This window comes from Ictidomys tridecemlineatus, chromosome 9 (assembly GCF_052094955.1).
Source record: "Ictidomys tridecemlineatus isolate mIctTri1 chromosome 9, mIctTri1.hap1, whole genome shotgun sequence".
In the NCBI taxonomy this organism is placed as follows: Eukaryota; Metazoa; Chordata; class Mammalia; order Rodentia; family Sciuridae; genus Ictidomys; species Ictidomys tridecemlineatus.
This window is the reverse complement of record NC_135485.1, coordinates 112,826,001-112,851,112: the sequence shown is the minus strand read 5'-3', so window position 1 is coordinate 112,851,112 and position 25,112 is coordinate 112,826,001. Positions and strand designations below refer to the sequence as shown.

Here is a 25,112-nt window from a genome sequence, read left to right as displayed (position 1 = left end):
AAATAATTAGTAACCATTAATTGAAATAGTGCCCTTTCCCCACTGATGGGAAGTTCAAGCTTGGGCACTGTCATAATTCAGGTTTCTATGTGTGACATTCATTTCTGGGCTCATTGCTGTATTACTGGCCATTTCTGACTCTCTTCTGATTGTTTATATCTGGTAAGAGAAGTACCCCTACTTTGTTTTTGAAGTGTATTTTTAGTTATTTTTTGCACTTGCCTCTTCAGTATAAATTTTAAAGTTGATTTGTCAAATTACACATATACAAAAAAAATCTTATTGGGAATTTGACTGGAGTTACATTGAATCCACATTTCACTTTAGGGAGAACTGTATCTTTACTATGACTGAAAGTCTTGGATTTTTTTAATTGGTTCTGAGATACTTAGTCATTTTTAGGCTATTGTAAATCATGATTTAAAAATTATAGGGGCTAGGGTTGTGGCTCAGCAGTAGAACACTTGCCTCACACAGTGTGAGGCAATGGATATAAAAATAAATAAACAACATAAAGGTATTGTGTCCATCTACAACTAAAAAAAAAAAAAATTTTAATTACATTATGACCAGGCACTGAGGCACACACCTGTAATCCCAGCAGTATGGGCAAGTGACGAAGCAGGAGGATCTCAAGTTCAAAGCCAGTATCAGCACCTTATAAGAACTTGCCTCAAAATAAAAAAAAAATTTTAAAGGGCTGAGGATGTGGTTTAGTGATAAAGTGCCTCTGGGTTCAACCCTGAAATGTACTTAGGTAAATAAATTATGTTACTAGCTTATGGGAACACATTAATTTTTTATTTATTTTTATTTTTGGTAGTGCTGGTATCAAACCCAAGGCCTTGTGCATACTAGTCTAACACTCTACCACTGAAATACACACCCCTAGTCCCAGAATTCATTGATTTTTAAATGTTGATTCTTATATCAGTTACTGCTAAATTTTCACATAGATCTTATGATTTATCTGAAGATTCTTTTGAATTTGCTGGGTTTTTTGTTTTCACTTTTTACTACTTTCCCATATTATACTGGATAGGCAATAGAGTGCAAATAAAAGTGGTAGTAATAGCAGGTACCTTGTCTTGTGATTTTAAAGGAAATGTTTTGCATGTCACTATTAAATAGAATATTTATTACATGGTTTTTGAAAATATACCTTTAATGGTCTGAGGATGTGCCCTCCTTTTCAAAGTTGTTGCATATTTTAAATTTAAGCCAATAATTGATGCTGTCCTACTGAGATTCCAGTTATATTAGACCATCTCACTGAATATCACTATGTGTCTCAAGCTTTCTTATTTTCCATCTCTTTGTCTCTCTGTACTCCATTCTGGATGATGATTGTTTTTTGAGGGGGACTAAACTCAGGGGCACTCAACTGCTGTGCCACACCTCAGCTCTATTTTATGTTTTATTTTTATTTAGAGACAGGGTTTCCTGAGTTGCTTAGTGAATTGCAGTTACTGAGGCTGGCTTTGACCTCTGGATCCTCCTGCCTCAGCCTCCCAAGCTGTTGGGATTACAGGAATGCACCACCACACCCAGTCATTCTGGATGACTTCTTCAACCTTGTCTTCCATTTCATTAATTCTCCTTTCAGTTACGTCTTTCTGCTATTAAAACTACCCTTTACTTTTTTATTAATTTGAAGTATGAATGTTTTTCATTTTCAGACATTGTGATTTGTTCTTTACATTTATTTTCTTGGTCATTTTTTACAATATATTTTTTCAAGTTTTCCCTTTATTTAAATGTATATATGTTATAACTCTAATACCTGAAGTATTTACAGGTCATTTCTTATGTCTGCTGAAAGCTCCTCCTGTCTCTCATCATGTGTTTTGTATTTGTGTTGAGAAAGCTTCATTCACCTTAGAGGTTTATCTTTTGGAATTAGTTGGTGGCTAGGATTTTTTTCAGGGAGAATTTGTTTCTGCTGTGTTCCTGCAGATAATTAAATTCTTGGCTTGAAGCATTTTAGATCCCCAGGTGGTAGGAGTTTAGTGTGCATATTTGTAGGAGAGCTCTAGTAATAACAAGTCCTCTGGGGAATATTTTTTCCCCAACTCAACACCATTCCAAATTGCTAGAGTTTGCCTTATGGCCCTAGGGTTGAGATGGGGGCGGATTGATAGAGGTGAAGGAAAGAATTTATTTCTAGGTCACCTTCACTCTGATGGCTTCGCCCTTTGGGTCTCAGGCCTGGGGATAGAATCTATTGACTCCCTAATTGGAACAGTGTGGTGGACTTTGTGTCCTTTCCCTGAAGGTCAAGTTCACAGGATTTGGCAAATGCCACCCTCACCTCAGTTTTGACCTGACTGTTCCCTATCTACTACAAAATCAGTAATGACTTTAAAATGTTTTCACAATTTCCCCTGTATTTCAGGTTTTCATTGGATCATCATTGCTAAAGAAAAAAAGCCTTCTATACTATTGAAAATAGTAGCTATCCCAGACTACATTCATTCATTTGTTTTTTTATTTATAGTACTGGGGATTGAACCCAGGGGCCCTTTACATCCCTAGCCCTTTTGTTTTTTATTTTGAGACAAGGCCTTGCTAATTTGCTGAGGCTGACCTTGAATTTGCAATCCTTCTGCCTCAGCCTCCTGAGTTGCTGGGATTACTGATGTACACCCACCACATCTGGCTCTGTCCTGGATTATTTCTAAAGGTCTTTTTAAAAAATATTTTTATTAGTTGTTGATGAATTTTATTTAGTGATTTATTTGTATGTGGTGCTGAGACTTCGAACCCAGTGCCTCACATGTACTAAGCAAGTGCTGTACCACTGAGCCACGATCCCAGCCCCTCTAAAGGTTTTGTATAAAAGGGAAAGATAATTTTTTTAAATGGGGTTTTTAAAAAGCGAGAAATTTATGGAAGAGCTCAAAGAAGTATCCTCTAAAGAGTTTTTACCACTTACAAAGAAAATCATGAGAAATGCTCAAGCAGTAATGGAAGAAATCCTCAAGGGATTTGTAAATAGTGTATTGTTAAGCTCTAGAAGAGTAAGAAATGAAGAACTGGCTTTTGCCTTTGGACTTAAAATGCTTTAAAAACTTTCCTCTGAATTTAAAGTAATCAAAAGTTTATCATATCATCAATTTCTCCTGTTAATTTTGGGGTATTCTTTTTGTTCATGAAAATTGGGGGATTTGGCAATTGGATACAATCTTACTGTGGTCATTAAGAATCGTTAATTTACTGTTTAATTCAATAATGTAACTAACAACCCTTAAGTAAAATTGTCTTTAAATATAAAGTGTTCTGATGTCACATTTTATTTTAGGTAAACCAAATTAAATATCAACTGCCTGAAGATATTTTCAAACTAGATGTACTCTCAGATTGGCTCAATTTTTATGGAGAAGCATATAGAAGGTCCTGTTGGAAAATGAACTTGGTAAGTTTGGCATGTTTGAGGGGAGAAGATGATTATCAGTGAGTTAATTTAGATATTCTGCCCCAACTTTCTCCATGAGTTTCTGAGAAACTTTGCACTCTATAATTGCACAATTGAAATAGCAGGCTGGTAGGAAGAATAAGACTTATTAAAACCTATGCAGTTTTTCACCAGAAGCACTGGCAGAAAAGTGATTGTGCCTGGGACCAACCAGGTGAGCAGGCCTCAGGGAGTGCTATAAGAAGAAGACAAATTTGCTGAAAAAGCAAAGGTAAAACTCTTTTCACGCTCTGAGAGAACTGGTTGTCTCTGATATTACACAGATGGAAGCTCCAGTGCCTTTGGGGGCCCCAAGACTCACCAGGCACCAAGAGCCAGCAGTCCAAAGCTACAGCTTAGGGGAGGGAGTCCTGGTGTAAGCACTCTTTGTTTTTAAAAAATATAGTTCAGAGGTTTGTGATGCCAGTGCTGTAGCTGATTGAGGTTTTTTTTCCCTTTCTCTGGAGGTTATCATTCTTCTGGCATATCAACCCTTGCTTGATGAGACATGACTGAGTTAGCCCGCTCTCCACACTGTATCAATCCCTTGTTCCCCGAGCTGATTCACATTTCAGACACTCAGGTTGCTGTGAGATGGACTCTTTTAGAACATGTCCAAAGTTTATAATTGCCAAATTAAATGGTGCTGAAAATATTAGGCTTACATACCTTTCGTTGGTGACATGTTAAATACATTTCCTACAACTACTACTGCTGGCCAGCAATTTTGATTGCTTTGGCTGGAAGTACTGAAACTTTGAAACCAAAAGGGATTTAAGGCTATGAGGTAAGGTGTAAGAGGTCTCTGTTCTTCTAATTTATCAGAATTCTCATCGTTTTCATTTTTAGGATACTTCAGAAGATATGCATTGTGTCATATTCAGTCACTTTCCATTTGTTTTTGATATTCGGTCAAAAACTAAACTACTTTATGCAGACTCAATTCTAAAAATACAGGTACGAATGCCTAGTTCTCTGTCTTCGTTAACATAAATTACAAGATAAATTCCTTCTTGAGTGTGCCCTTTTTCGGGGGTGGTAAGGGAGCCCCTGTTGGCAAGGCCGCAGCTATGGCATTTAGGAGTTTTTTCTCTAAAGAAAGCCAGGAAGGAGCTGGGATTGTGGCTCAGTGGTAGAATGCTTGCCTAGTATGTGCAAGGCTCTGGGTTCCATCCTCAGCACCACATAAATAAATAAGTAAATTAAAGAAATAAAGGTATTGTGTCCAACTACAACTAAAAAGAAAAAGAAAGCCAAGAAAACTCAGAATTTAGGTTGCTCAGACCTTAGACATGTTAGGGCATCTGTCACAAAGGACAGATCTTGAGCAACTGACCTAGTTGTGATGTTTTTACCTGAAGTTGTCAAGGGAGCCTGTAGTCTTCTGAATAGTACTCAAAAGAAGTATCACTAATCTAGGTGTGATTAGGATTACTTCTAATACTTAAGGAGGTACAATCTAATGGAAAGGTATACAGCAGGAATAAAATGTGACAAAGGAGCCTTGAAATTAGGACCTCTATAGGTAGTACTCTGAGTGTTCCATTTCAATGTACTGTCAGCAGCTTAAGTGGTTTTGTTTGTCAAGACATCTAGCAAAGTGGTTTTGGACCTAAAACTGGACAAGTGAAAGCATTAAAGGGCCTGGGGTATAGCTAGGTTTATATGGTAGAGCACTTGGCCCTGGGGTCAATCTCCAGCATCACTCCACACACACCACCATTCCAGAAAAGAAAAATTCACGAGGAAAATATATCAGATAATCCCTACCTCACTGTTGTTTTGAAAGGATTAAATTTGTTAATAAAGCATTTAAAACAGTACCTCGCACAATGTACATTACCCAAAGTAATAGCAATTGCTATCACGTACTCTTATATACAGACATGTATATATGAATGTATAATATTCAAATAAAAGTCCTTAAAATAAGATACTCTCACATAATGCATTTACAGAATAGGATATCATTTATAACTTTTAAGTGTGATCATTCTTGGAATATTTAACAAAGAAAATGAATTTTAAAAAGACACAAAAACTTTGTTTTGCTTCAACTCTCATACCCTATTTTCCCCTGATTTTAAGCAAACTTCCAGTGATAATTTTAGTTCTTTATTATTTATTTTTTTATATGTGGTGCTGAGGATTAAACCCAGGGCCCCACACATAACTAGGCAAGCACTCTATTGCTGGAGCCACAGGCTTCCCAAAGTGCCATTTAATTTGAGACTAAACATTCTGCCTACTTTAATTTCCTCTATCTCTTCTCTCTCTCTCCTCCCCTAATTATTCCTCTCTTCTATTAACTTCGAACCTGGGTTTTTCCTACAGCCTGCTTCCTTTCTAAACATCTGATTTTTAAATGAGAGTTTTATGCTGCAGTGCACTGTCCCAGTGAATAATATTGAATCTCTCAGCCTTTAAAAACCTAAACGTTAATAGTTGTGTTAAGATAAAGTGGTCCAGTAAAACCTACATTTGGTCACTTCCCTGCATGTTTAGTTTGGCTCTGCACAGTATTTTGTTCCAAAGGTCCCACATTTCTTCTGCTTGCTAATAGCAAATACTGAATGTATTGTTTACTTCCAGGGGTTTATATAAGGCTCATTTCATAAATGCAAGGTGTAATTATAAGTAAAACTGGTTTATTCCATTTTACAAATTTCTACTTAAAGAGGGAAAATAGCAAAATGAAATGAAACATTTTTCTTTCCTTAGGAAAGAAAAATTCGAGCTTACGTGAGTTTGGCAGGAATTATTGAACAAGAAGAGTCTGAATTAGCTTCATTGTCCACCTTTAATCTAAGAGTCAGAAGGAATCACTTGATTGAGGATGTTTTGAGTCAGCTCAGTCAATTTGAGAACGAAGACTTGAGGAGAGAGTTGAGGGTAAAGTATAATTATCATTTATAATTCTTGGTGTTGAGAGAAGAAAAAAAAGAAAGGAACAAAGGGTGTTAGAGGAAGTCCTCTCCCTTTGCCACAAGGTGGTCTTTAGGGGCTTTTTCTGGTCCATTGTGTTTCCATAGGTAGTTGTAGCATCTCCTCAGTGCCCTTGGGGTTAAGCAGCAAGTGTACAAGCTCTGGCTTTGCAGTTTTTTGAAAATCCTAATATTTATGATTTGTTTATTTAATTTTTATTATGTTTAAGGGACCTGATTACTAAAATAGAGATGCAAGTCAAGGACTGTTTTATGGTAAAGACTTCTAGGTCTGGGGTATAACAGATTTAGGATGAAATCTGGACTGTGCTCCATAGCTGTTGACAAAAACTTGGGAGAGTTTATGAAATTCTCAAGCCTTATTCCCCTCTTAGAGTTAATTGGGAAACTAGATAGGATAAAACAAATAGGATGCAAACCACAATACCTACTAAAACTTGGGTTCGAAATTGTTAGTAACTATTATTACAAAGAGAAACTTCATACAGAGCCCTGGAAGTGATACCTTATTTGCTGTTTCCCCAGGTTTCATTTATTGGAGAAATTGGATATGAATATGACCTTGGAGGAGTCAAGACAGAATTTTTCTACTGTTTATTTGAAGAGATGACCCGGCCAGAATATGGGATGTTCATATATCCTGAAGAGTCCTCCTACATGTGGTTTCCTGCCCGGGTGAGCCCTCTTTTCTTTGCTTGTGGTATTCCATGACCATAAAAGTGTGTCATATGCCACAGAAAACTATTTTATGGTAGGAGTTATTGATGTCATTTTGAGATAATCTTATAAGGATTACTAAGCCAAATATGTTTTTGTTCCTGTTATGGTTTTAGTATAATGAAACTGTGGTAGGCACTTAATAACCAAATATATTGATTTAATATCCAAATATAAACCCTAAATATCCTTTTTTTTTTTTTTTAGTACCATGGTTGAACCCAAGGGTGCTTAACCATTAACTGAGCCACATCTCCAGCCCTTTTTTATATTAGATTCAGAAACAGGGTCTTGCTGAGTTGCTTAGGGTCTTGCTAAGTTGCCGAGGTTAACCTTGAATTCACAATCCTCCTTCCTCAGCTTCCCAAGCCCCTGGGATTACAGGTGTGCACCACTACACCCAACTAAACCCTAAATGTTCTTACCTCAGAATTTTTGATGTTATTTTGCAATTTGATTTTGTGAAAGTGGAAAAGGAATTTACCTGACATGAACATTTCACTGTAATGAAAAAGAATTCGTAATACTTTGAAATTGTTTTTCTCTTTTCAGCCTAAATTTGAGGAGAAGAGATATTTCTTCTTTGGGGTTCTCTGTGGACTTTCCCTTTTCAACCGCAGTGTGGCCAACATCCCTTTCCCACTGGCACTGTTCAAGAAGCTTTTGGACCAGGTGCCATCATTGGAAGACTTAAAAGAACTCAGTCCTGTTTTGGCAATGTAAGGAACACAGTCCCCTTTTAAGATCTTATCTAAAATATATTAAGATATTAAGATAAATATTTAAATATGCACACTGCATTGTTATTTCATGTTTGACATTAGCATTTTAGGTACTTTGAACCACTTTTAACTCTGGTAAGAACTGTTGGACAATAGTTTCATGTTCTAAAATTAAGAAGAGTTGATTGTTCCTATGACTTACACCTCGGCACTCAGTATTATCTTTGAGCATTTTCTATGTGGAAAATTTCATGAGCAGACACAATACCTTGGTGCAAAATCGGCTAATGATGTTTATATTAGATGTTTCGTGGTCATCACTTTTTGGGGGGGGGTACTCGGGATTGAACCCATGGGTGATTTACCACTGAGCCACATCGCCAGCTGTTTTTAAGTTTTATTTTGACACAGGGTCTCTCTAAATTACTTAGGACTTTGATAAGTTGCTGAGGCTGGCCTTAAACTTGCAATTCTTCAGCTTCAGCCTATGGAGTTTCTAGAATTACAGGCACGTGCAACCACACCAGGCTAGTTATCACCTTTAAAGTAGAAATTTATTTTTAACGATTGACTAGCTTCACTTAGCATAATCTGCTCTAATGCCATCCATTTCCCTCCAAATTCTATGATTTTGTCGTTCCTTAATGCAGAGTAATACTCCATTGTGTATAAATGCCACATTTTTTTTATCCATTCATCTATTGAAGGGCATCTAGGTTGGTTCCACAATCTTGCTATCGTGAATTGTGCTGCTATGAACATCGATGCAGCAGTGTCCCTGTAGCATGCTCTTTTTAAGTCTTTAGGGAATAGACCGAGAAGGGGAATAGCTGGGTCAAATGGTGGTTCCATTCCCAGCTTTCCAAGAAATCTCCATACTGCTTTCCAAATTGGCTGCACCAATTTGCAGTCCCACCAGCAATGAACAAGAGTGCCCTTTTCTCCGCATCCTCTCCAGCACTTATTGTTGTTTGACTTCCTAATGGCTGCCAATCTTACTGGAGTGAGATGGTATCTTAGGGTAGTTTTGATTTGCATTTCTCTGACTGCTAGCGATGGTGAGCATTTCTTCATGTACTTATTGATTGATTGTATGTCCTCCTCTGAGAAGTATCTATTCAGGTCCTTGGCCCATTTATTGATTGGGTTATTTGTTATCTTATTGTCTAATTTTTTGAGTTCTTTGTATATTCTGGTTATTAGGGCACTATCTGAAGTGTGTGGATTAAAGATTTGTTCCCAGGATGTAGGCTCCCTATTTATCTCTCTTATTGTTTCTTTTGCTGAGAAAAAACTTTTTAGTTTGAGTAAGTCCCATTTGTTGATTCTAGTTGTTAACTCTTGCGCTATGGGTGTCCTATTGAGGAATTTGGGGCCCGATCCCACAGTATGTAGATCGTAGCCAACTTTTTCTTCTATCAGATGCCGTGTCTCTGATTTAATATCAAGCTCCTTGATCCATTTTGAGTTAACTTTTGTGCATGGCGAGAGATAGGGATTCAGATTCATTTTGATGCAAATGGATTTCCAGTTTTCCCAGCACCATTTGTTGAAGATGCTATCCTTCCTCCATTGCATGCTTTTAGCCCCTTTATCAAATATAAGATAGTTGTAGTTTTGTGGATTGGTTACTGTATCCTCTATTCTGTACCATTGGTCCACCCGCCTGTTTTGGTACCAGTACCATGCTGTTTTTGTTACTATTGCTCTGTAGTATAGTTTATACCAAATGACCCCTTTGATATAAGGGGAGTAAACAAGGACAGGGTAAGGACGAAGAGCTTGAGAAGAAGATTTACATTAAACAGGGATGAGAGGTGGGAGGGAAAGGGAGTGAGAATGATATATAAGAGGAAAGGAGGGGTAAGACAAGATAATACAAATGGAAGAAATGATTTACAGTAGAAGGGGTAGAGAGAGAAAAGGGGAGGGGAAGGGAGGGGAGGGGGGATAGTAGAGAATAGGACTGACAGCAGAATACATCAGACACTAGAAAAGCAATATGTCAACCAATGGAAGGGTAACTTATGTGATACAGCAATCTGTATACGGGGTAAAGTTGGGAGTTCATAACCCACTTGAATCAAACTGTGAAAGATGATGTATTAAGAACTGTGTAATGTTTTGAACTACCAACAATAAAAAAATAAATAAATAAAGTAGAAATTTACTTTTTAGTTGAAAGACAAAGTACCACGTGGGAAACATTGGTAACATACATTATTGTCCCTGCTGTGCAACACTTTCCCTACACATCCTTAATTCAAATTAACAAAGTATCTGAAAAGACAAACAACAAAAGAAACAATAAAATGGCTCACAATTAAAAAGGTGTTCAGTCTCACTAGTGCTCCTGGAGTATATGTCAACATGAGAAGGTATCTGGTGCTTCAACAGAGAGGATTGAGATATTGGTGCTAAATTGAGGTAACAAGGGTTTGGGGAAAGGTTTACTCTTATTTCAGGTATTTAATGGAAATGTGAATTAGTACTCCTTTTTCAGAACAGTGTGACATGGTACTTGTGAAAACTAAAACTGTATATGCCCTTTGACTCAGCAAGTCTACTTCTAAATATTTCACTTTTAGAAATATATAGCCACAGGCTGAGGGTGTAGCTCAATGGTAGAGTGCTTCCCTAACATACTCGAGGCCCTAGGTTCAGTCCCCAGCACTGCAAAAAGAAAAAGAAGAAGAATAAAGCAAAACCCTGCAATAGTTTGTGATACTAACCTACATTGTATTATAATTTATAAAAATATAAGAGCTTCCTAAAATGTCCTTTAATATTTATGTCTACACATATATATATATTTGGGGGGTGGGTACTGGGGATTGAACTTGGGGGCACTTTACCATTCAACTACAACCCTCATTGGTTTTATTTTGATAGAAGATCTTGCTAAGTTTCTGAGACTGGCCTCAAACCTATAATTTTCCTGCCTGAGCCTTCCTACTCACCAGGATTACAGCAAGTGCCACTATACCCAGCGTATTTAGTATATTTATGCAATCAGACATAAAGACTTTTTTAAATAATGAAGAGATTTTTAAAATAATGAAAATAGTAATATGATCCTATTATGAATACCTCCATTTTCTAGTTAAGGAAACTGAAACAGAGAGGTTAGGTAACTTGCAGAGGACCCCTCAGTGTCAGACCCACGACTTGAACATAGATCTGGCTCCAGAGTCCAATTATTTCTCATTATACTAAATAATAAGACAAGGAAAATGTAATAAAAACACAAGATTTGGAAAGAAGATAAATTTGTCATTGTTTTTACGGCAAACACTGAAGAAGACCTAAATAATGCTTATACCCAAGAAGACTTAACTAACTTTAGTCACTTTTATGTATTTTTTAAAATATTTTTTTTAGCTATTGGTAGAATTTTATTTTATTTATATGCAGTGCTGAGAATCAAACCCAATGCCTCCTCACACATGCCAGGCAAGTGCTCTACCACTGAACCACAGCCCCAGCCCCTGTATTTTTAACATACATAAACTCAGTAAATATGTATGTGAATAGCACTTTTCAAATTTTCAAGTTTGAAGATTATCTCAAAATCATTGAAGACCACAAAGAGCTTTTTCTTTTGTTGGTTATATCTGTTGGTATTTACAGTATTCGAAGTTAAAAATGAGAAATGTTTTAAACACAGGAATACACAAACATTCTGTTAGCTATCAGAGGACTCCACAGTTTCACATAGCCTCTGGAAAATTACTCTCTACTCATGACACAATGCACAAAGGCAAATAGCATCTTAGTAATATGAAAGTAGTTTTGACCCTGTGAACTCTCTGTAAAATCCCCAAGGTTCCCAGTAGTTCTTGGCCTGAGCCACATTTTGAAAACCACTCACTGATCTCTCTGAATTCTGTAATTCTCCAGTTTTTTCCCAGTAGACTTTTTATTAAACCTCATAAGCTGATTCTAAATTTTCTATGAATGAACAGAGGACCAAGAATAGCCAGACATAATTCTTCAGAGTAAATAAAGATGGAGAACTTGGCCTACCAGATACCCAGAATTATTGGAAAGCTGTACTAATTAGAACAGCATGTTAATGGTGTAGGGTTTCCAGTGGTGCTGAAGAGAAAGCTCAGAAAATGACTTGGGTATATATGCAGTTTTGTTAGAGGTTGCATGTTAGATTAGTGGAAATAGTATTATTTAATAAATAGATCTGTAAAAACTTATTACCCACCTGGGAGAAAAGTGACAGTAGATCATTGCCTAATGCCTCACACAAAAGTCCTCCATGTGGATAAAGGACTTAAGTATTCAATGCAAAAATGACTAAAATATAGAAGATGGATATAGATACTGAAGATCTATAGGATAGAGTTTTCAAGACATAGAACCAACTTTTAAAGAAAAGATTGATAAATTTAACAGCATTAAGATTAAAGAGCTTCTCTGTTCGCCAAGAGGTAGATACCTTAATGAAACTGGTAGATATTTGAACTCATTTGAGGATGATAGAAAAATGAGAGGGGGAACTGTTGCGGTCTGCCTACCCCATGCTATAGTATTTGGGGGAGAGTCTTTAAGAAATGATTAGATCCCACGGCAAAGCCCTTTTCAGTGGGATTAGTGCACTTATTCCCCTCTTCTGCCTTGTGAGGGCACATTAAAGGCACCATCTGTGGTGAACTGTCCCCTGCTAGACACAGAATCTGCTGTTGTCTTGATCTTAGCTTCTAATGAGCAATAAATTTCTATTGTTTATAAATCATCTTCGTATAAGGTATTTTGTTACAGAAGGCAAAATGGATGAAGTCAGAAATGAGAAGACAAGACGGGGATATTACTATAACAAATATGTGAAACTGTGGAAGCAATTTGCAAGCATTTAGGTAATAGGCAGGGGCTGGAATTGTTTTGAGATGTGGTTTGGAAAAAGTCTGTAATGCTGCAAACAGACCATGAAGGGCTATTCTGATGAGGACTCAAAAGAGGAAAGTGATAGAGAAGGCTACAGTCTTCTTGGACATTACCTAAGTGGTTATGATGAAGGTGTTGGATAGAATAGGGACACTATAGGCCATTTGATAAAAGTCTCAAAACAAGTGAGGGATGTTATTTGAAACTGGAGAAAGGGCAGTCCTTATAATAACATGGCAAAAAAGTTAGCTGAATTGTGTTTATGTTTTAGTATTCTGTGAAAGGTAGAATTTATGAGCAGAGAATTGTGAAAAGAAATTTCTAAGCAAATTGTTGAGGAGCAGTAAGATTTCTTGATTGCTTAAAGTAAAATGTGAGAAGAGAGAAATGATTTAAAGATTGAATTTGTGATGCAGTGATGTACACCTATAATCCCAGCTATTCAGGAGGCTGAGACAGGAGGATCACAAGTTTGCTGGGGTCGGCCTGGGCAACTTACTGAGTCCCTGTCTTAAAATAAATTTTAAAAAGGACTGAGATGTATCTGAGAAGTAGAGCATCCCTGGCATCAGTCTTTAATACTAAAAAAAAAAAAAAATAGGAATTTGTACTCAGAGGGAAGTAGAACATAAAGATTTGGAGAAATTTGGAGCCTGGCCATGTTGTAAAAAGCTGAAAAGGTGTGTTTGGGGGAAACCACCAAGGGGGTGTGGCCAAGCAATCTTTGGTAAAGAGGGTAGTATGGATTAACTGGGGCCTGGCTCTGTTCACCAAGATGATGGGAAAATGACTGACAGCATTTGTGGAAATCATCAGAGCTTCCACTCAAGGCCTAGGATACAGAACTGTGTCAAAGGAGAGACCCTAGGTATCATCAGACCTCACGGTCTATGCTTGGCACTATATCAAATCTCTGCTCCCTGCATTCTAGCACAGTGCTCAGCCAATCCTACTGGGCTCCACTGAACTTGGGTTTGGTGTGACTGCAGTGGCCACCCTTCTTGAGTGTACAGGTGGTAAATACATAGGTGCTAGGGAATCCGGTGCCCCCATATTTGTAAGCGTACAGAGCACACATGCCTGGAGGTATGGCTTCCTTGACAGATTTCAGAGGGTGCCTGACAGAATCATTTGGCCCAGGCAGAGAATTGCCAAGAAGTGAGGCTTCCCTAGAGACCCCAGGACAGTAGAGCTACCAGCAAGCCACTCCAGCCTAAGAGAGCCACAGGTATACGGCTGCCACCATTGAGAGCTGTTAGGTGGGCTATGCCTGGCAAAGCTATGGGGGCAGTTTCCAATCCCAGCCCTATCAAAGGTGAGCCATCCAAATATTATTCTCAGACCTAAAAATTCCATGTTCACCCTTTGGGGTTTTTTGGATTTAACTTGGGAACTGTTTCCTCTTTCTCTTGTCTCTTTTCTAGCTTTTTTATGGGGACGGGGGGGGGGGGTGTACCAGGGATTGAACTCAGGGGAACTTGACCACTGAGCTACATCCCCAGCCCTATTTTGTATTTTTTTTTAAAGAGAGAGTGAGAGAGAGAGAATCTTTTTTAATATTTATTTTTTAGTTCTCGGCGGACACAACATCTTTGTTTGTATGTGGTGCTGAGGATCGAACCCGGGCCGCACGCCTGCCAGGCGAGTGCGCTACCGCTTGAGCCACATCTCCAGCCCCTATTTTGTATTTTATTAGCGACAGGGTCTTACTGAGTTGCTTAGTGCCTTGCTAAATTGCTGAGGCTGGCTTTTAACTCTCTATCCTCTCGCCTCTGCCTCGCAAGTTGCTGGGATTACAGGCATACACCACCACGCCTGGCCTCTTATCTCTTTTCTAGAATAAGAATGTCACCTATTCTGTCATTGGAAGCAATAACTTGTTTGATTTCACAGGGTTACACCTAGAGAGTAATTTGCCTCCTTTTCTCCCTAAAAAACAATAAGTATGATCTATTATGTTACAATATTGTAATAAAAGTCTGGTGGGGGTCGGGGAACACAGCTCCAGAAATCTTTCCCAAAAATAGGTGTCCCTTTGGAAATTTCTTTGAAGCTACACCTGTGTCTTTTACACACTTGCACAGATCTGACTATACCATAGGGGGGACTTCCTCAGCATACCTCACCTATGTCCCTCAGGGTTAGTTGGTGATGGGTTAGTCTCATCTTTTACATTCCCTATGCCTTCCATGTTAGGGTCTGCTTGAATGCTAAGTGAATAAACGAGTGTGTAAGCAAAAATCAATGCGAGACATGTGACTTTGAAAGTAGGTATAAAGTACCACAGCATGACAGGCTGGAAATCTGAAAAGGCTGGCTCCTGACCTCTTGATGGAAGCTGCTGTGAGAGGTGCCTTGAAATTAATAAGATAGTAGAATTTCAGGTTTTTCTTAAGCTCGATGGTACTGGGAAAAGAGATAGAAGAGAAGGTCCTCTAACTTACTCCTCAGATTTCATGTTATCCAATATTGATAGGAAACTTATTAATCTGTAGGTGAAATTCAAAAGCATAAAGAGGGCTAATGCCAGTTTGAATGAATTTTGCTGTCAGTAAACATGTTTTCCTTTTCTAGCTAGAAACCTGCATCACTGGGTTAAGAAAGTTAGGGTTGAAGGAAAAGAGCTACAAATCAGAAGGGACCCTACAGATAAGCTTCCTGTGCCTCACATTTTAGCTGAGTTCAGGCCCAGTTTAACTGTCAATCCACAGAAAATGGGTGCCATAAACATTAACCCCCGCCTTTGGATTAGCAGTACTCATGCCAGTAGTTATTATAGATGGTGATCTAAAATATATATGAGAGATTACTGTACTTTTAAAAACAAAATTCTTTCTTAGGAGTTTGCAGACACTTCTGGATGATGAAGGCAATGACTTTGGAGAAGTATTTTACGTCCATTTTAATGTGAGTAACAATAAAAACCTGATATTCAGTTTTAGCTTTCATTAATAACCCTTTAGATACTTTACCTAAATGTCACCTTTTGCTTCAAAAAAAAATTCTAAATCATGTTAATGAAAAGATGTTTTTTCCTTGTTTTTCATTAGTTGGGTATATTAAATTTTACTATGTAACAACCTACCCTTAAACTTAGTAGCTCAAACATGATTCTGTGTGTCTGGGCTGGGTGAGTGGGGTTGGGTGATCTGCCATGGCCTTTACCACATGCCTGGTGATGGGCATGTGGATTGGTTTATGGAGTGTCAGCTGAAACAGCTGGTCTTTGTTCCATGTGGGTTCTTATTTACTAATAGGCTAGCCAAGGCCGCTTCACGGGGTAAATAGCAAGCCTAACACACAGCAGCTTCTCAAGTTTCTGCTTCTGTCAGATCCCATTAGCCAAAGTACTGCACATGGCCACCCCAGATTCAATGGCTGAAGATATGCACTCACCTCTTGATGGGAGGAATTGCCAAGTCACATTGCTCCTTTTAGGGGAAGGGAGGAATTGGTAGTCATTTTGCAAATCTGCCACACTGTCTACACTACATGTAAAGCAAATATTGAGTTCTGACAATTTTCTGATTAGTTTGTTAAATCTGATCAGTTAAGATGATTCAAGTTTTGAAAAAAAAAAACTATTTAACATTCTTCATGATGAATGGTAGTTTTTTGTTTATACCTTTCTTCTAGTTTTTGACAAAGATGTACATTCTCATAAATCTTGTAGGAAAAGAGATTCACTCCAAAGTATTTTTGGTGGTACTAAACTGTTCAGAATTATTTTTGGAGATGTTATCTGAGTTTATTTTGTTCACAGTTGCATTGGGACAGAAATGACGAAAACTTAATTCCTAATGGAAGCTCCATAGTTGTCAACCAGACCAACAAGTACGTACAAAGAAATAAAGTATTTGGTTTCTATATACATAATATTTATCTCACTAAGCTCTAAAAGTTTTTTTTATTTTGTATAATTTTTTTATTCCCGATAATCATTTTTCAGTAGGGCAGAGGAGTTGTGTGTTGTATGTATAGATATGTACACCATGGGGTTCATACTGTAATGAATGGAAATGGCATTCTCAGAGAAACCTCCCCTTTTCCTCCTGTGTAAAATAATATACTACTAACCTCTTTTTTCCCTTATTTTGCTTTAGTTTTTTTTTTGTAACACTTCACTTGCCCTCAGGATTTATTTGCTTATTTGTCAGTGCATGCCCCCCTCCCCCATAGTGAAAGCTGTGTGGTGGCAGAGACTTGATCTGTATGCTTCACACTGCATGTTGGACCCTCAAGTGGTCTATAGTAGTGCCCAGTATGTAGCAGGCACCTTGTATTGAGTAGGTTATTGTGATATGACTTCACTGCACCTGTGGGATGCTACTTAAAGCCACATAGTTTAGGATCATAGTTCATTCCCTTGATGGTTGGTTACATGGCAAAGAGATCTCTAGGGAGCATACTGGCCTAATCCAAATCTATTCTTAATCTATTTCTTAATTTTTGTTTAACTTTGTATTGAGATATAGAGATATGCACATAATGAGGCTTTCTAGGGAGAGCTTGGCAGACACTTATCCTAAACTGTTTGGCTCAAGTGAAAAGAAGAGGCAGATGCCTCTGGTTTTTATGGTGGTTCAGACATGAGACCATGGAGAGTGTCCCCAATGTAGTCCAATGATATAATATAGAAAATTCTACAATGATAAGTGTATATTTTAATGAATGAATGTACTTATGTAATTACCATCCACACTGAGAAACAGATCATTTCCAGCTGTAGTAGTTGTATACTGCGTGAATATACTAAAGTTTGTTCACCCGTAGTGTTATTGACAGACAGGATGTGTTTCAAGTCTTAGATTATTGTGAGTAATGCTGTGAACATTCTTGTGTGTGTATGTGGTTGCTTGTGTATGTGCATGTTTGTTGTATATAACTAGGAGAATTATTTCTGGCAGTCTTGGTGGTTGCCCCCCATGCAGGATGGGATCAATCCCCCCACCCAGTATTGGTTGGAGTTTTTAAAGTTTTACTGCCACATGTACACATGAGAGTATAAGAATATTACACATATAATGAGGCTTTCTGGGGAGAGCTGGGCAGATACTTATCCTAAACTGTTTGGCTTAAGTGAAGGAAGAGGCAGATGCCTCTGGTTTTTATGGTGGTTCAGACATGTGACTATGATGAGTGTTCCCATGTAGTCCAGAGCTTGTATAGTTTAACCTTCCCCGAGTGCCAAGGGAGAGAGCCTGAGGGCTTTATTACCTATTGTGCAGATGTGGTGATAGGGGGAGTAATGGGACCTGAAAGTGGGTAGTCTGCACACATCCAGAATGGAGACAGACTTCTACCAGCAGGGTATGAAAGTGCTAATTGCTCTACAAACTCTCTGATGGTTGTTATTGTTAACATCATTTCGGTGGGGGGACCTGTGTTTAAACTCAGGGACACCAAACCACTGAGCCACATCCCCAGCCCTATTTTGTATTTTTTTAGAGACAGTGTCTTACTGAGTTACTTAGTGCCTCACCATTGCTGAGGCTGGCTTTGAACTTTTGATCCTCCTGTCTCAGGCTCCCCAGCCTCTGGGATTACAGGTGTACGCCACCACGCCTAGCTTGTTAGTCAGACTTTTTAAATTAGCTATTATGGGGGTGCATTGTAATATTTCATTGTGGATTTGGGTTTGGATTGTTTTGATTTTTAGTACTAGGAATTGGATCCAGGAACCCTTTACCACTGAGACACATCCCCAGTTCCTTTTATTTGCTGAGGTTATCTTTCAACTTATGATCCTCCTGCCTCAGCCTCCCTATGTGCTAAGATTACAGGTGTGATCCACCACCTGACTCATGGTTTCAATTTGCTTTTCTCTGATGACTAAAATCCTTCACAATTATACACCCATGAGTGTATGACCCTGTGTCTTCTCCTAGAAGCTTATTTTACTTATCACATTTAGACCTATAATCCAAGTAATTTTTTTAGTAAGATGTAATATAAGGTTTCTTCCTGTTCTCTCCTTTCCTTCCCTCTTTTCCCTCATCCAATTGATCTAGCATCATTTATTGGAAAGATTACCTTTTCTGTTATATCGCATGTCATTTTTCCTTTAAAAAAGAATAACCTTGTATTAGCATCAGTTTCTACAACCACCACCACGACCTGCTGGGATTCTGAATTGTGGTTGAATTGAATCTAGATAAATTTGGAGATAGATGACATCTTAAAGTATTAAATTTTTAAATTCATGAATATAAAATCTCTTTCCATCTGATTAGCTCGTTCCTCTCAGAAAAATTTTGTGGTTTTTTGTGTAGAGAGCATGCCTATGTTTCATTGGGTTTACTCTTAGCTTTTGATGTATTTTATGCTAATATAAATTTTATCACTTTTAAAATTTCAGGGTTTTTTTAAAATTTATTTTTTAGTTGTGGTTGGACACAGTATATTTATTTATTTTTATGTGGTGTTGGGGATTGAACCCAGGGCCTCACCCGTGGCACTCTACCGCTGAGCCACAACCCCAGCCAAAAAATTTCAGTTTTCTAATTGTTTATTTTTGCATATAGAAACATTAGTTTTGATACATTGAGATGCAAGGATTTTTTTTTAACCGTTATTCTATGGTTATTCATTTGTATGTGGTGCTGAGGATCCAACCCAGGGCCTCACATGTGGTAGGCAAGCACTCTACCGCTGAGCTATAGCCCCAGCCCCAAGATTCAAGGATCTTAAATCCAGTTATTTTAATAGTTTTTCAATAGATTCTTCAGGTTTTTCATTTTTGTTTTTTGGTGGGGTTTTTTTTTTTTTTTTTTTGGTACACATTCATGTTTCTGCAATTAATTGGAGTTGTAAGTGTATCCTTGCAGTTGTTAAAATATTCTCTGTTGCAGTGGCCAAAACATCTAGGGTTGTATGGAAATGGTAACAGCAGGCATTCTTTTGCTTTCTTCATCTCAAATGTAATGTTTTCAGTATGTTACCATTAAATGTGGCATTTGCCATAGGTTTTAATTTTTGCCAGATTTAATGTTATTTCCTTCTGTTCTTCGGAATTTTTATTTTGAGTAAATGTTGAATATTCTCAAATGCTTTTTCTGCATCCATTGAAATGATCATGAGTTTGTTTGATGGGGAGAATTGTACTATTGGGTTTTCAAATGTTAAACCAACTCTGTGTTCCTGATATAAACAGAGTTTAGTGATAATCTATTATTCTCTTTATGTATAACTGTTTGCTACTATTTGGTTTATGATTATTTCATCCAGTTTGTAAAAAGCATAGTTTGTAGGTTAGTCATTTTCCTCTTTTACGATGTTGATACTAAGGTTGGCATTGAGCTTACACTGGTCCCATTGACTAGGTAGGCCATCTCCTTTATCCTGCTGTCTGGGAAAGTTTATATATTATTGGTGTTGCTTCTTTCTAAAGTATTGAAAGAATTTCCAGTGAAGCCATTTTATTATTAGTGAATTTTTATTATAGATTAAATTTCTCACATATACTCTTTAAAGCCTATTAGAGAAGAAACTATTTCTAAATTGTATTTTTCTGGGAATCTGTTTCTCAATTTTTTCCAGTGGTACTGGGAAAAACCAGGGAACTCTACCACTTAACCATATTCCCAACCCTTTTTGTTTTTTGAGGCAGTGTTGCTAAATTATTATACCCAGAGGTGTTCTACCACTGAGCTATACCCCTAATCCTTTTTATTGTATATTTTGAGACCTCACGAAGTTGCTGAGGCTGGCCTCAAACTTGCTGGTCTTCAGCCTCAGCCTCCCAAGTGTCTGAGATTGCAGGCATGCACCTCCATGACCAGCGGTGGGCCTTAGGACACTATTATTCTTAATTAATCTAATTCTACATCAATTTTAAATACTAATTGTAATCATTCTCTGATGGAGTCAGTGTTCATTTGGACTCGCTCTAATTTTCCTTTACATTGACCATCATTCCTTCAGCACTTCCCTTTGCACTTGGGATCCACTTCCTTTCTAGAGGAAGAAATACTTATAGTGTTTCCTGTAATTCAGGTTGCCTATTTATTTATGAACTCCCTTAATTTTTGTTTTAAAATCTGAAGTGTCTTTATGAAGTCTTCACTTTGAAGAAGAGTTCAAACAAGTGCAGAATTCTAGGAGGGCTGGTCTCTCACCACCTTAAGAAGTGCCATTCCATTGCTTCTGGCTTTCATTACCCCGCTGAAAATCATCACTTTGTCTTTTTGTTCCTCTTTTGAAGTCATATGAGTTTCTTCTTGGACTGTTTTGAAGGTTTTTCATTTTGTCTTTGATCTTTTATTATAATATATCTTTCTTTTCTTTATTTTATTTATTTATGTGGTGCTGAGGATCAAACCCAGTGCCTCACACATGTGAGACAAGTGCTCTAACACTGAGCCACAACCCTAGTCCTCTATCCATAGTTTTTTCAGTTTTTTTTTTAATCATGAATGAGTGCTGAATTTTTTAGGACCCCTTTGGTGGACCCTGAACTTCAGTTTTTGTTTCTTCAGCCTCAGGAGACTGTTAAGTTCTGCTCTGTTTTTTATGTGCCAAAAGCTTATTCGTCTTTGCCTCTAAAGAATTTGGGAGATGCCTTCCCAGAGCACTGCCCTCCTCCCAGAGCCCTTGGCCTCTTACATTCTTATTTTGATAACCCCAAACTTAATTTTTCTGTGCATCCCCATTAAATTACCAAATCTTGTACTAATTTATCTGACTCTTTACTTTCTGGCTTCTTTGCCTTCATCAAAAATTGGCAAATATCCTGAAGGGCAAAAGGAAAATGCTAGGCCCTCCTCAGTGAGCCTTCCTTCCCAATAGTGGCCTCTGGAGTTTTGACCCTGATTCAGAAGCTTTGAGCCTGGTGTTTTTGTATTTTAGCTGATGACTTTGCTGGTTCTTCCCAGGGGCAGCATTTGTCTGCTGTAAGCTACTTCATCCTAGTTAGAAGGGGAAACTACTTCTTCGTTTGTGTTAACCACCAGTTGCTCACCAATACAAATTTAGGTAATTTGTAATGGTGCATAATAATAAAACATGATATTTAGCCCACCTCCCAAGCCCAGTCAGTCCCCAGAGACTAATCACTGTAGCGGTTCAGACTTTATATTAGGTCAAATTTTGTTCTAATCTAAGTATTGATTCTCTGAACTCTGTGACCTTAAACTATCATTTAACTTCACCATGTCTGTTTCTTCCTCACTAAATCATTCACAATATGGGAATCTGTCTCAGATTTATTATAAAGATATAATTAGTCAAGATAACAGTGCACATGGCAAGCACTTCATGACTGTTAGGCATTCAAGCTTTTAGATTTATCCTCCAATCTTTTTTTTTCCAGTTATTGCAATCAAAGGAAGTAATTTTTTGTTGTTGTTTTTGTTTTATTAAAAGGAGAGACTATGTTTCTAAGTGTGTTGATTACATCTTCAACATCTCTGTGAAGACAGTTTACAAAGAATTCCAGAGAGGATTTTATAAAGTATGTGACAAAGAGATTATAGAAATTTTTCATCCTGAAGAATTAAAGGATGTGATTGTTGGAAACACAGATTATGACTGGGAAACATTAGAAAAGGTACATCGTGGATGCCAAATCAATTAACTTCTGTTTTCTTTTCTGTTTCCTTAATTTTTTTCTCTCTTTTATTTGCTCTAGAATGCAAGTTATGAACAAGGATACAATAATTCACATCCCACTATAGTGATGTTTTGGGAGGCTTTACATAAATTGACTCTGGAGGAAAAGAAAAAGTTCCTTGGTAAGTATTATATCAATGAATAGATCTATAATTTGATATCTTTTTAAAGGAATAAAAATCTCAATTGTGGAGCTGGGGTTGTAGAGCGCTTGTCTAGCATATGTGAGGCATTGGACTGAGTTCAATCATCAGCACCACATAAAAATAAATGAATAAGATAAAGGTATTGTGTCCATCTCCAACAAAAAAATTTTTTAAAAAATCTCAGTTGTGATGGGTACCATCATGGTTAGTGTCATAGCTACTTCTAGTCCAACCAAATGTCTGCTGTGTGCTAGCATCAAAAAATCAAGTGCTAAAGACAGTAGAATGAATCAGACATATCTTTCCTATTTTTATATTTGAATACATGACCAGTGTAACTCCATATCACATACAACCACAATAATGGGATCCTAATTAGAACAAGTTATACTTATCCTCTGTATGTATAATATGTCAAAATACACTCTACTATCATATACATCTAGAAAAAACAAATAATTTTTTTTAAAAAATCAAGTATTAATGGTGAGGAGGTAGCTAAGTGGTTAAGAGTGTTTGTCTACCATCCCCAACCTGCCAAGGGGGGAACAATTCAAGTGTTAATATAGGTGATCTTTTTCCCTAATATTTCATCCCTGCTTCCTGCTTTTAAATTTTTTCTTGTTTTCTTTGTCCAAGCTAAATTTTGAGTATTCATTTTGCACTCTCCATTGAATTACCCAGCCTTTGTGGGATTTACCAAAATATTTTGTCAGGGTAATTTTTTCTATTGCTATGTTGTTGTTACTGTATACAAGCTGTTTTACTTGTGTTTCCAAGCCTATTCTAACTCACCTCCCAGCTTTTGATCTCAGTTTTATACCTACATGATGGTTTCCTGAGGTTGGCTTAATGACTTTCTCAGTTGCTTACTGCTTCCTTACTTTGAAGAAGCAGTAATCTTCCTGTTCTTGTTTTTGTGGATGACATGTATGTTGGAAGGCACTCAGTTACCCTGAAGCCAGCAGCCTGCCTCTGTAGTCTTAACTTCCAGAGGAATCTTTTCCTGAGCTCGCCTTGCACTCCTGCCTCTGGGCCCTCTCTGACGTTCCTCCCTGTGCCTTGAGCCTCACCTACCTCTTTATTTTCCCTTCTAAACTCTAAACTCTAAAAAAAAAAATTGGAGGGTAAATCTAAAGGCTTGAACTCCTAACAGTCATGAAGAACTTGCCATGTGCACTGTTGTCCTGACTAATCTTTATAATAACTCTGAGACAGATTCTCATACTGTGAATAAACTCTAGTTTATTACTCTAAACTCTTCTCTGCTCATCCCAGCCTGGCATCCTCTCCCTACCCTCAAACACAGCATTTACACAGAAGGCATTTAATTTCTCTTTGGCTGTCCTATTTACTCGTTTTTTGGTCTTGTTCTATACACAAATCTATATAGTATCCCTCTCTTCATCTGTGGTTTCAGTTTCTTATGGACAAGCACTGTGTGAGAATATTAAATAGAAAATTCCAGAAGTAAACAATCCTTAAGTTTAAGTTAACATGCCATTCTGGGAAGCATGACAAAATTTTGTGTCATCCTAGTCTGCCCTACCTGGACACGAATCATCCTTTTGTCCAGCATATGCTCACTACATACACTCCCTGGTCACCAGTCACTTACTAGCCATCTCATTTTCAGATTGACCATCGATGTATCACAGTGCTTATGTTTAAGTAACCCTTATCTTACTTAATGGTGGCCCCAAAGTGCATGAATAATTTTTGCTGCCAGTTCATATATATTGAAGAGAAGTTATAAACATCTTCCTTAAGTGAAAAGTTTAGTTTATCATAATTATGTATAAATAGGAAAAAACAGTAAGCGTAGGGTACATATAGTGTCCACAGTTTGAGGCATCCACTGGGATCTTGGAACTTGGGGGTAGGAAATGACTACTGTATTCCCAGCCGGTCTTGGGAATTGTTTGATGGCAGTGACTATGCCAAATCTTGTCCTAATATGGTCCCCAATGTACTATTTAATATAGGACTCTGCTCATGGGCCCTTAGTAAAGTTATTTTTTAAAAAATAGATTTTCTGTCTTTATAAAGAGATTTTGGTCTTCATATGTAATAGGTCATCCTGTTGCATTCTTCTTTTCAGTGTTTCTTACAGGCACTGACAGACTACAAATGAAAGATTTAAAGAATATGAAAATAAGATTTTGCTGCCCTGAAAATTTGAATGAAAAAGATCCCATGAGAGCGCAGACATGTTTTAGTGTTCTCTACCTCCCTAAGTATTCTACTATGGAGAGAGTGGAAGAAGCACTTCAAGTAGCCATCAACAATAGCAGGGGATTTGGCTAACCCTACATTGTATTCTCTACCTCTGTTGGGAAATATTTTCAAAATAAACAATAATAACTCAAAAACTGACATAAAAGTCTTGTTCAATATTCAGTGTAGTTACCTGCTGTTTGAAAATTGGCTATCATTTCAGCTGGGCCCCATGAATGTATGTGCCTATAATTCCAGCAACTCAGGAGGCTGAGGCAGGAGGATCACAAGTTTCAGGCCAGATCAGAAACTTAGCAAGATCCTGTCTCAAAAAAGAATAACAGCCTGGCAGGGTGGTGCAAGCCTGTAATCCCAGCATTCAGGAGGCTGACATCAGAGGATCACA

The 25,112-nt window shown here is 37.6% G+C and overlaps 1 protein-coding gene across 1 annotated transcript in view; it reads left to right on the top strand.

The window, feature by feature from the left end:
- The window catches only part of Herc5 (HECT and RLD domain containing E3 ubiquitin protein ligase 5), a 50,258-nt gene extending 25,397 nt beyond the window's left edge, over positions 1-24,861 (top strand). The window contains exons 14-23 of the mRNA XM_078021929.1: positions 3,302-3,415; positions 4,304-4,411; positions 6,176-6,346; positions 6,925-7,074; positions 7,669-7,835; positions 15,575-15,641; positions 16,498-16,568; positions 22,098-22,281; positions 22,363-22,465; positions 24,591-24,861. Of these exons, the coding sequence (XP_077878055.1) occupies positions 3,302-3,415; positions 4,304-4,411; positions 6,176-6,346; positions 6,925-7,074; positions 7,669-7,835; positions 15,575-15,641; positions 16,498-16,568; positions 22,098-22,281; positions 22,363-22,465; positions 24,591-24,796 (1,341 nt within the window). The 3' untranslated portion in view covers positions 24,797-24,861. The remainder of the gene's footprint in view (positions 1-3,301; positions 3,416-4,303; positions 4,412-6,175; positions 6,347-6,924; positions 7,075-7,668; positions 7,836-15,574; positions 15,642-16,497; positions 16,569-22,097; positions 22,282-22,362; positions 22,466-24,590) is intronic.
- Positions 24,862-25,112: the final 251 nt, after the last annotated feature.